Source organism: Suricata suricatta, chromosome 7 (assembly GCF_006229205.1).
Source record: "Suricata suricatta isolate VVHF042 chromosome 7, meerkat_22Aug2017_6uvM2_HiC, whole genome shotgun sequence".
NCBI lineage: Eukaryota > Metazoa > Chordata > Mammalia > Carnivora > Herpestidae > Suricata > Suricata suricatta.
This window is the reverse complement of record NC_043706.1, coordinates 73,720,805-73,735,530: the sequence shown is the minus strand read 5'-3', so window position 1 is coordinate 73,735,530 and position 14,726 is coordinate 73,720,805. Positions and strand designations below refer to the sequence as shown.

The following is a 14,726-nucleotide window of genomic DNA, read 5'->3' as shown; positions in this document are numbered from 1 at the left end:
AGTTTTCCATATTGAAAACAAAGCTCACATATTAAAGCTTGTTAATATGTATTAAGTACATATATATCCTTATCATTGTTAACTCTTAATTATCATGGTAGGTTGATGCTGATTTTTGGTTCTTTCTGTGCATTTCTTCCTGTGATCTTTATTTTTCTTCATATTGAGGTTTTACCATTTTATAAATTTAAATAGTTGATAAATATTAATCATATTGTTTAGTTAATTTAAAAAATTGTTTACAAGATTATTTTTGGGAGAGAGAGAGACAGAATGTGAGCAGGGGAGAGTCAGAGAGAGAGGGAGACACAGAATTCAAAGCAGGATCCATCCAGGCTCTGAGCTGTCAGTACAGAGCCCTATGTGGTGCTTGAACCCACGGACCGCAAGATTTTGACCTGAGCCGATACTTAAATGACTGAGCCACCGGAGCGTGCCTTAATCGTATTGTTTAAAAAAATTCTAAGGCACCCGTATAGACTGTGTAATTGGAATAAAAGATTTGGTAAGAAATATCAATTGGTTGATTGTAAGCCACTTAAATTACAATTTAGAGTAAGTCAAGTAAAATTAATTGATCAAAAAGTTGATGCATTAAAATAAATTTATAAGTAAATTAATTATTTATAAGTAAATTAATCTCCTACTAATTAGGAGAATAGCTCTCCCATGTTAGGCTTCAAGAAAGCCTAGTGATTTTAAAATCATAGTATTTCATACTTGGATTGCATTAAATGTGTTATTTGGTAACAGTTTAATTGAGGTCTACTTTGTATACCAGACAGCTCACTCATTTAAATGTTCAGTGTTTTTTCTCATGTTCCTAGAGTTATGCAACCATCACCACAATTTTATACTGTTTTTGTCACCCAGAAAGAGACCTCATTTTTTAGCCATAAACCCTTGTTTTTTCATCCTCTTAGCTCTAGCCAACAACCAATCGACTTTCTGGCTCTATAGATTTGTTTATCCTGGACATTTCGTATAAATGGAATCGTGTAATATGTGGCCTGTTGTGACTAGTTACTTTCACTTGGCATAATATTTTCAAAGTTCATCCATGTTATGTTGTAGCATGTATCAGGACTTTTTTCTGAGGTCTGAATAATACTCCATTGTGTGTATATGCCACATTTCATTTATCCATCCATTAGCTGATGGATATTTGGATTACTTCCACTTTTTGGGCTATTATAGATAATGCTGCCATAGCATTGTGTACAAGTGTTTTTGATGGTTGTGGGGGTATATATTTTTATTTTTTAGGGTATAAACTTAGAAATGTAATTGTTAGGTCAAATGGTAACTCTCTGTTTAATTTATTGAGGAACTGCCAGATTCTTTTCCAAAGTGGTATACCATTTTGCTTTCCAACCAGTAGTATATGAGGGTTCTGATTTCTCTACATTCTTGCCAGAACCAGCTATTACCTCATTTTTGGATTCTAACCATGCTTAATGGATGCAAATTGGTAACATTGTGGCTTTGATTTACATTTTCCTGATGACTTGTGGCATTGCACATTTTTCATATACTTATTGGCCATTTGTATATCTTTTTTTGAGAAATGTCTATTCAGATTCTTTGCCATTTTTAACCCAGTTGTCTGTTATTGAGTTATAAGAATTCATATCTATGATTTTCACATATTTTCTTTTGTGTTTTGGATTGTTATGCTAACTGTCCTTTTCTTTTCTTTTTTTTTTTTAAATGTTTATTTTTGAAGGGGGGTGGGCAGAGGGAGAAAGGGAGAGAATCCCAAGCAGGCTCCACATTCAGCACGGAGTCTGACATGGGGCTTGATTTCATGACCATGGAATCATGACCTGAGCCTGACATTGAGTCAGATGCTTAACCCACTGAGCCACCCAGACACCCCATCCTTTCTTTTCATTTTATCTGCATCTTTATCCAGGAAGAGAAGTAGGTCATTTTTATACCCATTATATAGAAACTAACTTTGACAAAGAGTCAGAGGTAGCTAATGGGTCAAGGATTTTGCCTTGGCCAGTTGATTCCTGGTACAGTGTTCTGTCCTTGATACCATTGCCTAAGTAATGTATTGACAGTTTAGAGATCATGAAAATAATCATTTAAGGGTACACAATGGTGGTATATTTTTTTTAATTAAAGTTTAGTGATGAACCCATTATTTTACTATTTTGATTCTGACCTGAAGTCTCTAAAATGGAACTTATAAATGGAAATTTTCATGAGTATTCTTAGAAGATAAGATTTTATAAAATGTTTGAAAACACAAATATCCTGCTTGATAAATATTGTAGCAATTTATAATCACTGAGGGCAAGAAATGAGGGAGAAATGAAGAGTCATGTTATTTTTGCAACAAGGCATACACCAAGGCATAACAAAAATATCCTCTCTTATTGAATATGTTTGATCTTATACAGCCACAACATATCTTTTAACTGCTTTGGGTTTTATTGGTAGATCACTAAAAATTGGGGGTTTATGATCTGTCACTTACTAGATTTATTAGCCCATGATTTCCCCCCCCTTTTTCTTAATACAGAATTTAAAAAGAAGAGTTATCACAAAATTTTATTGTGATGCAATTTTTTCATGCCTTTGATCAAGGGAAAATTTAATGTGTTGAGTATTGTGGTAGAAGATAAACCTGTTGAAGTCAGTAAATATGCTTTGTGGTGATTCTTTCTATTTGCAGTTTAGTCTTAGTTATTTTTTTGTCTCTTTTCTGTTTGTACATATAAGCCCTCAACCCTTTATCACTAACATACTATAGTCACTATAGTTTCCAGCCTTTAATCAGAAAAATGTCTGTGGGGAATGATGAAATTGAGTGTCATTCCAAAATAGAATTTTCCATATAGCTGAAAATGAGGATCTATCTTGTAAACTGAATGAAAAACTTCATTTGTAAGTAACCTTAATAAACAAATTTATGGTCTCAAAGGGATAATGTTACTTGAGATTTTTCTTTGTATTTAAAAGAAACACACCGAAGAAATAGAATAAAGCTGTATTTTGTGAGAAAACTTAGTATGTAGTGTATGCATATTAAGATATATTTCCTTTACCATGGTAGAAAAACTGCTTAAGTTATAGTTAGTATGATCCAAGAATATAAAGTGCTTTTAAATTATTTTTGAAAGATTTCTAAGTAATATCTCTATCTTTTAAGATCTTGTGTTTCAGAATCTTAAATATAGTATTCCTGCCATTGTAACTCATTGGTAATTATTTTAAAGTTTTATTGTTAAATTTTCTGTTGTCAATTTGTTGTTAAATTGTTAATTTAATGTTAAAATTTTCCAGGTGGATATTCCATCTATTATAACCAAGAAACTATTAAAAGCAGCAATGAAGCATATAGAAGTGATAGTTAAAGCCAGTCAGAAAGGTAATACAAAGTTTGATACAAAGTTTTCTACTACAAAGTTTGAGTGATTTTTATATAACAACCTTAAATACCTAAGTGTGGAAACTGATGCATTAATTGATATTCACAAATGCTGTGAAAGTATTCCTGTAAATGGAAACTTTTTTAGTATTTTGTATGATATAAGTGATTGTAAAAACTCAGGAATCTGAAAATTAAAATATAATTAACTTTTGGATATATTATAGATTACTCTTAATCTTTTTTTGAATAATAGTCTTTCTTTCGTTACTTCCTCTGAGGTACCTCTCATAATCTCTTCCTCTCTTTTTTTTTTCTTAATGATTTCAACAGTTTCGACCTATTCCAGCCCATTGTGTATATTACTACCATGTAATTTCACAATACTACAATTATCATGTTATCTCTCTACTAAAATTAGTGACTCTACTATAGAGTTTAAATTATATACTTGAATACTTTCTTGTCTAGTCAAATACTTTGGTCTACTCTTGTCTTTCACTGTGTATTTTGCTTTGGTTGGGATCACCTATTTGCATTTTTTGTGTGTATGTCCTGGCCTTTATACTGTCATGATTTGCACATAGCAAATATTTTCTGATTGAATGAATGAAATTCATTTGGGACTTTTCTTGCTCTTATATCAAACTGAAATTTTTCTTTAATAAAATCACTTCTGTGTTCTAGGCTTGATTCTTTACAAAACTGATTTTCCTTGTGTTTGCATTTGGTATTTGTCCATGCTTTCCCAATGCTTTTGGTATTCTTTATTGATACTACATACTACTCCCTATAGATAACTGTGTAAAAGAGATTTCATGGTCATATTTTCTGGTAATTACTACATATTATATTCCTCTTCTGGAAATTCCCAGCAAATACTAGCATATCAATATCTCTGAGTAGTCCTAGAGCAAAGAAATAGCTTTAACTACTTAAGTAGTTTTTAACTTACCAATCCCAAATTGACCTAAACATGGAACCAGTTTTCCTTCCCTCATAATATCAGTTAATATAATCAGTTCACTTGGGGAAATTATATTCTCAGAGTTGAAGTAAAATTAAATCAGATAATTATTTTCTTTTTGGTATGAGTAATTCCTCACATATGAGAAGCATTTTAAATTCTATATTTGAATTTTTTTTCTGTGTTCATCTTATAATATTATAAGAACTAAAATAGTTTTACTTTCAACATCTTCAAAAAGTAGAAGAGTTTGAATATAATTTAATTGTTGAATAAAAAAATTAACTTAATCATTGTCCTGTCACTGGCCAAAACAAACTGATTGTGTTTAGCCATTTTGTCAAGGCTAACCAGTCAGAAAAAAGACACAGGAAAAGATTTTTTAGTAAATTTATTCTTTTCTAAAATATTTTATTTTAATTAATCTCTATACCCATTGTGGGCTCAGACTCACAACCCAGAGATCAAGAGTCACATGATCCACCAACTGGCCAGCCAGGTGCCCCAGTAAATTTTAGTTTTTAGAGCAGTTTTAAGTTTACAGAAAAATTTGAGCAGAAATATAAAGAGTGCCCATCTCTCTCTCTTTTCCCCTATTAACCTCTTGTATTGGTACATTTGTTACTATTGATATTTCAAAATTGATATGTTACTATTAATTAAAGTCCACAGTTTCATTAGGGCTTACCCTTTGTGTTGTACATTCTGTAGGTTTTTACTAGTTTCACATATCATCTCTCCCTCTTTACTTCATGAACCTTTGGTAGTCATTGATCTTTTTACTATCTATAAAGTTTTGCCTTTTCCAGAATGTGATATAGTTGGAATCATACTGTGGCCTTTTCAGACTAGCTTATTTTATTAAAAAATATGTATTTAAGGCTCCTCCATGTCTTTTCATGGCTTGATAGCTCATTTCTTTTTATTGCTCAGACATATTCCAGTGTATGGCTATACACATTTATCCATTCACCTATTGAAGGGTGTCTTGGCTTTCATCCAAGTTTGGGCAGTTATGAATAAAGCTGCTACAAACATTTGTGTACGGGTTTTAATGTGGGAAAGGTATTTTTAATATAGTCTTGGTTCTAAAGACAAACATTTTGAACTCAGGCTTTGGGTAAATGGATGCGTCTCCTTTTTTTAATGTGTATTTATTTTGAGAGGGAGAGCGCAAGTGAGAGAGGGACAGAGAGAGAGAGAGGGACAGAGAGAGAGAGAGGATCTCATGTGGGCTCCATACTGATGTGGGGCTTGATCTCACAAACTGTGAGATCATGACCTGAACTAAAATCAGGAGTCTCATGCTTAACTGATTGAGGCACCCAGGTGCCCTATCTTTTTATTTGTAGTTGAATTAATCAATTTAATAAAATTTCCAAATAATTTTGCCTCTAAGAGAGTGATAATGATATATTTATATAGACAAACCTGTTTGAAATTTATTGTTGAGTCTTTACAAAAGAGGGGTTGCTGATTTGCTACTATTAATGGAAAAAGTGGTTCCCAATTATAAAATTGCTATAAAATGCTAGATTAGATTCATTAATAACATTGTAGTTAATAAGGCCCATAGAATTAAAGCTTAGAAGGACTTTTTGTTTTATTTAGAAGTCCTGGTATTCTAAATATTATGACAGTGAATTAGATGGACTTGTAAAAAAGGTTTTCAGATTTTTGAATTTTCATTTCTTTAATGCATGGATTTATTTTCTAAGTTCTTTGACCCACAATTGCGCATAATTCAGAAAGTAATTAAATGTTCGTCTATTCATCCATATTCTTTTTATTCTTGGTGTTTTCTCTACTGTCTGTCTTTTAAGAATAGGGACTATATAGATGTTTTCTATCTATGTAAGTAGGTTTATGGCCCTTAGAAATACTGGTTGTGTACCCATTGAGAAGCATTGGTTTAATTTAAATTCAGTACTAAATTGTGCAGAAAGACCTTATTCTCCAATTTGTCATCCTAAAGATATCTCTTTGTCATGGAGTCTGGAGTTGTTTCCTGTTTTGGTCTGAAAACTATTAACTGATTAGGCAGTAGAGTACTGATGATTAGGGGGATTAATCCGTGCTCTGCTTTCTAGCATCTGTATTTTGCTTATATTCCCAATTAAGATTTTCCTCCCTGTATTCTCTTAATCTTTTGCATGATTTATTTTCTTATTATCTAGAACTACAAAAGACTTCCATGTCTGACAGATGTTGAATAGATTCTAATCTAGTGATTCCATTTATATTTTGTGTGTGAATGCTTAATCATATTGACTATTATAATTACTTCTACATTTTGCATGGTGACTTTTCAGTGTTAATAGCTACTTAACTATTTACTGATGTGGGAACTGAGGCTTATAGGGATTATATCATTTGTTCAAGATTGTATCAGTTTGTTAAAGAAGTAGAGATGGAATTTAGTATGGCTTAGTCTTATTTTAAATTCTGGCCCATGACAAATTTTTTAAAGACCTGTGTCCCAAATTCTTGGAAAAAATGCTTAGCAAATAATTGGATAATTATGAAATAAAATGCATTGCTTATCTACATCCGCCTTTGCCAGTCCTTTTGTACCTCAGGCACAGATGGTCTCTATTTATCTTCTTAGTATTCACACTATTAGAATGCATATATTGACTTTTTTGGGTAAATGTGCTTGCATTCTCTTTCAATAAAAATAGAAGAAAATAGTGAAAAATAAATGCCATTGAATAGAGTCAAGAGTCCCTTTGTAGATGCCATGGTTTTAAAACTTGGCACAGAATGCAAATAGGGGAAAACATGACTTGTTTTTCTTCTACTCTGATAGCTCAGACAGAGCCTGGAGCCCGCTTAGGATTCTGTCTCCGTCTCTCTCTGCCCTTTTCGTACTCATGCTCTGTGTTTCTATCTCAAAAATAAATAAACATTAAAAAAATTTTAAAAAAGGAAACATTTCTGTTAATATAAGTTTTATCATCAGTTAATATTCATTATGTAATGTATCTACTCATGGACTTTTACCTTATGCGATTCTGTACCTCATGTGTTCTATATGCTGGGCAGAATGTACGGAACTTAACCAGAAAGCCAGTTTCTATACCAAAAGTGCTTTAAAAGTTTACCTGAATGATTTTTTGTTGTGAAAGCAGACAATGAAGAGTTTTAAAAGGTTTTTGTGTGTGTGTGTGTGTGTGTGTGTGTGTGTGTGTGTGTGTGTGTGTTTGCAGAGGATGAACAGATACAACATTTGATAACAATACCTTTGTATGTGCCAGAAATTTATTTAAAATAAATATTTGCTGTTTTAGTATAATTTTTTAAGTTTATTTTTAAAGAGTATGAGAGAGAGGGAGAAAGAGTCAGAGAGAGAGGGAAAGAGAGAATCCTAAGCAGGCTCTGCACCATCAGCACAGAGCCTGATGCAGAGCTCAGTCTCTTGAATCATGTGATCATGATCTGAGCTGAAATCAAGAATCGGACGGATGCTTAGTTGACTGAATTACCCAAACACCCCTATTTAATATAATTAGTAAAATAGTGATTCGAGGTAAAATTCTTGCTTGTATTGGGAATGGGTCTTTTTAACCAATTAGTTTTGGAAATTGAAAAACTGGCAGGGAGGGAATTATTCTTTTTATATCCTATTTGTGGAAAATTTCTCAGTAAAGTACATATTGGAAAGAAAGGAGGGCTAGGAAAGGAATAACTATGTTAAATGATTTTCTGTTTGTTAGTGGAAATGGCTGAAGTTCTTTCAATATTTATTTTTTGATCTCTATAGTAGAAAATACAGAGTTTTTACAGCAAGCTGCTTTAGAAGAATATGGTCCAGAGCTTCATGTGGCTTTGAGGAGTCGAAGAGATGAATTACACTATTTAAGAAAACTTACTGAACTACTTTTTCCTTATATTTTGCCTCCTAAAGCAACAGACTGCAGGTATAAATAGACTGGAAAATGTCGTAGCAGTATTTGCATATCATGCCATATGTATATTGCTATTCTTTTTTTTTTTTAATTTTTTAAGTTTATTTATTTTGAGACAGAGAGCAGGGGAGGGGCAGAGAAGGAGAGAGAGAGAATCCTAAAGAGACTCCACACCGGTAGCTTGGAGCCTGACATGGGGCTCAAACTCATGCATCGTGAGATCATGAGCTGAGCTGAAATCAGAGTGGGATGTGTAACAGGCTGAACCACCCAAGCACCCCTGTGTGTTGCTATTCTTGATCATAATAGGAGCACACCAAACTTGAGATTAGGCTATGATGTGAGTAACTTCATTTAAGTACAGTTTGTCAGGTCTTAAAATGCCATTTTAGGTGCTAAGTATTCACAATGTGTTGTGTTGCTTAGTTGTTTTAGGAAATTCCCAAGGTAAATATGAATAAAATCAGTTTTTATTTGAGATCATTATACTTTGTTCATTCTTGGTATTTCATTTTAAAGACATGCACACTGTAACTCAGTGGTAGAAACACTTTGAACAAACTAACCTGATAGAGAAGTTTGTGTTTTAAGATACACACCTAAGAAGAAGAATTAGAATTCATCTAAACTATCCTTCTTTGTTCTGGCAGGAACATGTTTAGATTACTCCATAAAGTTACCTCATCACTCTTAATAATTCTTAGTAGAGAAGTCATGGGTTATTTTTAGTGATGTATTTTGTTTTTTATTTTATTTTATATTTTATTTTATTTTTTTAGATTTTATTTTTAAGTACTCTCCATACCCAACATTAGACTCAAACCCACAACCTCTAGATTAAGAGTTGTTTGCTCTACCAGCTGAGTCAGCCAGGTGCCCTTAGTGATGTACTTTAAATATTACTTTATTTATAACATTGGATTTGTATTAATTTTTAAAATTTTAAATATTATAATGAAAATATTTTTATTTTAAACAAATTAATATATAATGTTATTTATTTTCTTAAAAAGTTTATTTATTTATTTTGAGAGAGAGAGAGGACAAGCAGGGGAGAGGCAGAGAGAGAGGGGAGCAGAGGATCTGAAACAAGCAGGTTCCTTGTCGACAGCAGAGAGCCTGATGCAGGGCTCGAACCCACAAACCGTGAGATCATGACCTGAGTCGAAGTCAGATGCTTAACCTACTGAGCCACCCAGGTGCCCCTATAATGTTAATTTAAATATTATAGTTACAAAGTAATTACACTATTAAAAACCTATTAGTTTTAAACATTAACTTAAAAATATATTTTAAATATTCTGAGAGGAGTGTTTTCTAATGTTCATCCAAATCCTTTCTGTTAAGGAAATGCTGTTTTCTCTTAAATAGTACTCACTTTTAGTCAGTACAGGACTCCCCAAGTGTGGTCTAGCATGCGTATTACTTGGGAACTTTTTAGAAATGCAGAATCTTGGGGCATATCTACTGTATCAGTCTGCATTTTAACAAGATCCCCAGGTAAGAACTGATGTAAATCACTAAATATGTACAATATTGTTTATTTTTCCAGATCCCTGACCTTACTTTTAAGAGAGATCCTCTCCGGTTCAGTGTTCCTTCCTTCTTTGGATTTCCTAGCTGATCCAGTAAGGCTTAAAAAATGGTTTTAAATTATGGCAAAATACATATAGCATAAAATTTAACATCTTAAATGTTTTTATGCATAGAGTTCATTGATATTAAATACATTCATTGTTGAGCAATCATCATTACTACTCATCTCTAGAATCTTTTCATCTTTCAAAACTGAAACTCTATACTCATTAAATAATAATTCTCTATTCTTCCTCCTAGCCCCTGGCACCACCACCTATCTCTGAATTTGACTACTCTGGGTACCTCATATAAGTGGGTCCATGCAGTATTTGTTTGTTTGTGACAGTCTTTTTTCCCTTAGCATAATGTCTCCAAGATTTATCCATATTGTAGCATATATTGGAATTTTGTTCTTATTAAGGCTGAATAATATTCCATTGTAGGTATATACCACATTTTCCTGTTTATTCATCCATTGATGGACATTTCAATTCCTCTTACTTGAACTAGTAAGATTTTGAAGAAATAGGAATAATTTATAAATACTATATTATTTTATTTTTATATGTATTGAGTATTTACATTATGCCAGGTGTTCTAAAGTTGTTTTTAAAATGTTTATTCATTTTTGAGAGAGAGTGAGCACATGTGTGAGCAGGGGAGGGGGAACAGAGAAAGAGAGGGAGGCAAAAGATCTGAAGTAGGCTCTGCAGTGACAGCACAGAGCCTGGCATGGTGCTTGAGCTCACAAGATCATGACCTAAGCTGAAGTCAGACACTTAACCAACAGAGCCACCCAGACATCCCTATAAACAACTTAAATGCTGAAGTCCGAATAACTTTTCTTTGCCCAGTATCCTAAAAGTGAGATCCTGCATCATAGATATTTTAAAGTCCCTCTGTATTACATATGTGCAGATGCTTTGCCACTGTTCTATTTTTTCTTCATTTTTTTAGAAACTTTCCCAATATGAAAAAAGCTTTGAGAATTTTGGGAGAAGATGACAATGGAATTATTTTGACCTATTTGTATTATTTTCCATTAGGATACTGTGAATCATTTGCTTATCATCTTCATAGATGACAGTCCAGTGAGTATTATATTAGAAACATTCAGATTGCATTGAATTTTGATTTCTTTCTGTCCAATTGCATGACACTTGTATTGAATTAATTAATTCTCTTTTTTCAAAGCCTGAAAAAGCAACTGAACTGCCTTCCCCTTTGGTTCCATTCTTGCAGAAATTTGCAGAACCTAGAAATAAAAAGCCATCTGTAAGTATTTTTACCAATAACATATATTACCTTTGATATAAACAATTTTATCATGTGTTTATATGGCCTTAACTTACTCTTCTCTCATATTGTATCAAGGTGCTGAAGTTGGAATTGAAGCAAATCAGAGAGCAGCAAGATCTCTTATTTCGTTTTATGAACTTTCTGAAACAAGAAGGAGCAGTGCATGTGTTACAAATATGTCTGACTGTGGGTGAGGCTTACCTGTGCACTTTAACAAAGTCCTTTTTATACTGTTTAATGTATTATATATTTTAAATATATTTGAATATTTAGATCAGATCTGATGTTGTAGTGTGTCATTGTACTAAATTTCTTTTTCCTAGGTACTCTAAGGTCACCTTTGAGTTATCTCTTAAATGTCCACTCCTTTCCAGATTGCAACATAATCTATAACTGATTTTCGATCAACTGACTTCTTTTTAAATATAACTTAAAAAAAAATTTGAGGTGTAATTTACACAGTGAAATAAGTGTACAGTTTAATCAGTTTTGGCCGATCTGTGCATCTATGTAACCTGCATGTTTATCAAGATACAGAACATTTCCATCACCCCAGAAAGTTGGGGTCCTTCCTAGACAAGCTACTCCTGTTCCCACTCCTGCCAGAGCCATCACAGCTCTTATTCCTTTCCCCACAGATTAGTTTTGCTTGTACTGTTTCCTGGTATAAGTGAAGTACCTAGTGTGTGCTCTTCTGTGCCTGGCTTCATTGATCAAGATTATGCTTTTTAGGATTGGTCCATATTGTGTAGAAGAATAGTTAGCTCTTTTTTTATTGCTAAGTAATATTCTTTTATGTGAGTGAGTGCATCACAGGGTGGGTTTTCTTTTTTTTCTTTTTTCTTCTCTTTTTTTCTTGTGGATGGGTATCTGGGCTATTATGAAGAAAATTGCTATGCATATTCTTGTATAAGGATTTCTGTTGGGCATATGTTTAATTGGAAATAGACTTGCTGGGTCACAGGGTAGATACATATTTTGTTATATGAGAAATTGGTAAATTGTTTGAAAGTAGTACTATTTTACCCTCCCTGGCAATGTGTGAGGATCCTGTTGCCTCACCTCTTTACAAAAATTTGGTGGTATTTATTTATCTTTTTAATTTTAGCTATTTTAGTGGGTGTATGGTAGTATCTTATTGTGCTTTAAGATTTTTTTAATGTTTACTTATTTATTTTTGAGAGAGAGAGGGTGCGAGTTGGGGGAGGGGCAGAGAGGGAGATACACACAGAATCTGAACCAGGCTCTAGGCTCTGAGCTATCAGCACAGAGCCCAACACAGGGCTCAAACTCATGAACCATGAGAACATGACCTGAACCAAACTCAGACACTTAGCTGACTGAGCCACCTACGTGCCCCTCTTACTGTGCTTTAACTTTGCATTTCTCTGGGTGCCTTGGTGGCTCAGCTGGTTAGGTGTTCCACTTCGGCTCAGGTTACAATCTCGTGGTTTGTGAGTTTGAGCCCCGCATCAGGCTCTGTGCTGACAACGCAGAGCCTGGAGACTGCTTTGGATTCAGTGTCTCCCTCTCTCTCTGCCCCTCCCCTGCTCACACTTTGTCTCTCTCTCTCAAAAATAAACAAACATTAAAAAGAATAAATAAATAAATTTGTATTTCTTTCATGAGTAGTGTTGAACACTTTATCATATGCTTATTGGCCATTCAAATATCTTTGTATATGGATAGGTTTAAGTCTTTTGCCTATCTTTTATTGAATTGTTTAGCTTCTTGTCATTGAGTTATAGGAGTTTTTTTTTCCTTCTAAGTTTATTTATTTATTTTGAGAGAGACAGACAGAGAAGCAGGGGAGGAGGAGGGAGGGAATCCCAAGCAGGCTTTGTGCTATTGGTGTGATCCCACAAACTGAGATTACGACTTGAGCCGAAATTAGGAGTTTGGCACTTAACTGGCACTTAACTGACTGAGCCACCCAGGTGTCCCTAAATTATAGGAGTTTTTTATATATTCTAGATGCAACTCTTTTGTCAGATATAAGTATTAAGAATATTTTCTTCCAGACTGTGACTTTCTTTTCATTTTCTGATTAGTGCCTTTTGATGAGTAGAATTTTAAAATTTTGATGATAATTCAATAGATTTGCTTTGAATTTTATGGGTAGTGCTTTCAGAGACTTCCATAAGAAATCTTTGTTACTCAAAGTCAAGGTGATATTTGCCTGTTTTTCTCTAGATGCTTTATAGTTTTGTATTTTACATGTAAGTTTGTGATCTTGAAATATTTTTGTATTGGTATTAGGTAGGGGTGAAGGTTCATTTTTTCCCTCGTGGTTATGGATATCCAGTTTTTCTGTTACCCATTTTTTTTTAAGTTTATTTATTTCGAGAGACAAAGAGTACACAAAGCAGTGATGGGCAGAGAAGGAGAGAGAGAATCCCAAGCGGGTTCTGTGCTTTATCAGCATGGAGCCTGATGTGGGGCTCTAATTCATGAAGTATGAGATCCTGACCTGAGCTGAAATTAAAAGAGTTAGACAATCAACCGAGCAACCCAGGCATGCCCTGACACCCATTTTCCAAAGAGTCATTTCTTTTCCATCTTGAATTGTCAATTTATTTCACCATATATATGTGTTTCTGGATTCTCTTCTATTCCATTGATCCATATGCCTATTTTTTTGACCACTACTACAGTCTTGAATATTTTGACTTTATAGGATTTTTTAAAAAATTTGTTTAATGTTTGTTTTTGAGACAGAGAGACAGAGTGTGAGCAGGGGTGGGGCAGAGATAGAGGGAGACACGGAATCTGAAGCAGGCTCTAGGCTCTGTGCTGACAGCTCATAGCCTGATGTGGGGCTCAAAATCACAAACTGTGAGATCATGACCTGAGCTGAAGTCAGACACTTCACCAACTGAGTCACCTAAGTACCCGTTATATAAGATGTTTTGAAATAAGGTGGCCTTAGGCCTCCTATTTCTTTCTTTTTCAAATTGTTTTGGTTATTATAGGTTCTTTGGATTTCTATACAAATTTTAGAAACAGATTGCCTATTTCCACACACACATGTTCACAGATACACATACACACATGCACATGCACTCACAAAGCTTACTTTGGAGTTTTTTGATTGGAATTGCATTAAATCTATAGTATAGATCAATTTGGGAAGTAATACCATCTCAACAGTTTTTAGGTTTCCCACGTATGAACATGGCATGTTTTTCCATTCATTTTACCCTTATTTCACTTTTCTCTAAAACATTTTGTAGTTTTCACCATAGGTCTGTGTTTTTGTATAAATATATTTGCATCTGGTATTTAAAATGTATTTGCATGGATGTATTTGGATCTGGTATTTAAAATAATTTTTAAATTGCTGGTGTACCTGGGTGGCTCAGTCGGTTAAGTGTCCAACTTCGGCTCAGGTCCTGATCTCACAGTTTGCGAGTTTGAGCTCCATGTCAGTCTCTGTGCTGACAGCTTCAGAGCCTAGAGCCTGCTTCAGATTCTGTGTCTCCCTCTCTCTCTCTGCCCCTCTCCCACTCATGAGTGTGCACATTCTCTCTCAAAAATAAACATTAAAATTTTTTAAAAATAATTTTTAAATTGTTTAGATACAGAAATAGAA

The 14,726-nt window shown here is 33.8% G+C and overlaps 1 protein-coding gene across 6 annotated transcripts in view; it reads left to right on the top strand.

Moving 5' to 3' along the window:
- Positions 1-14,726, top strand: part of SNX14 (sorting nexin 14) — an 83,699-nt gene that overhangs the window by 34,613 nt on the left and 34,360 nt on the right. For 4 of the 6 annotated variants that reach the window (XM_029944198.1, XM_029944194.1, XM_029944197.1 and 1 more), the window contains exons 7-12: positions 3,298-3,382; positions 8,113-8,269; positions 9,810-9,885; positions 10,882-10,926; positions 11,030-11,110; positions 11,210-11,324. In XM_029944198.1, the coding sequence (XP_029800058.1) occupies positions 3,298-3,382; positions 8,113-8,269; positions 9,810-9,885; positions 10,882-10,926; positions 11,030-11,110; positions 11,210-11,324 (559 nt within the window). Of the gene's footprint in view, positions 1-3,297; positions 3,383-8,112; positions 8,270-9,809; positions 9,886-10,881; positions 10,927-11,029; positions 11,111-11,209; positions 11,325-14,726 lie in introns of those variants that run through there. The other 2 variants (XM_029944196.1, XM_029944199.1) reach the window with 2 other exon arrangements.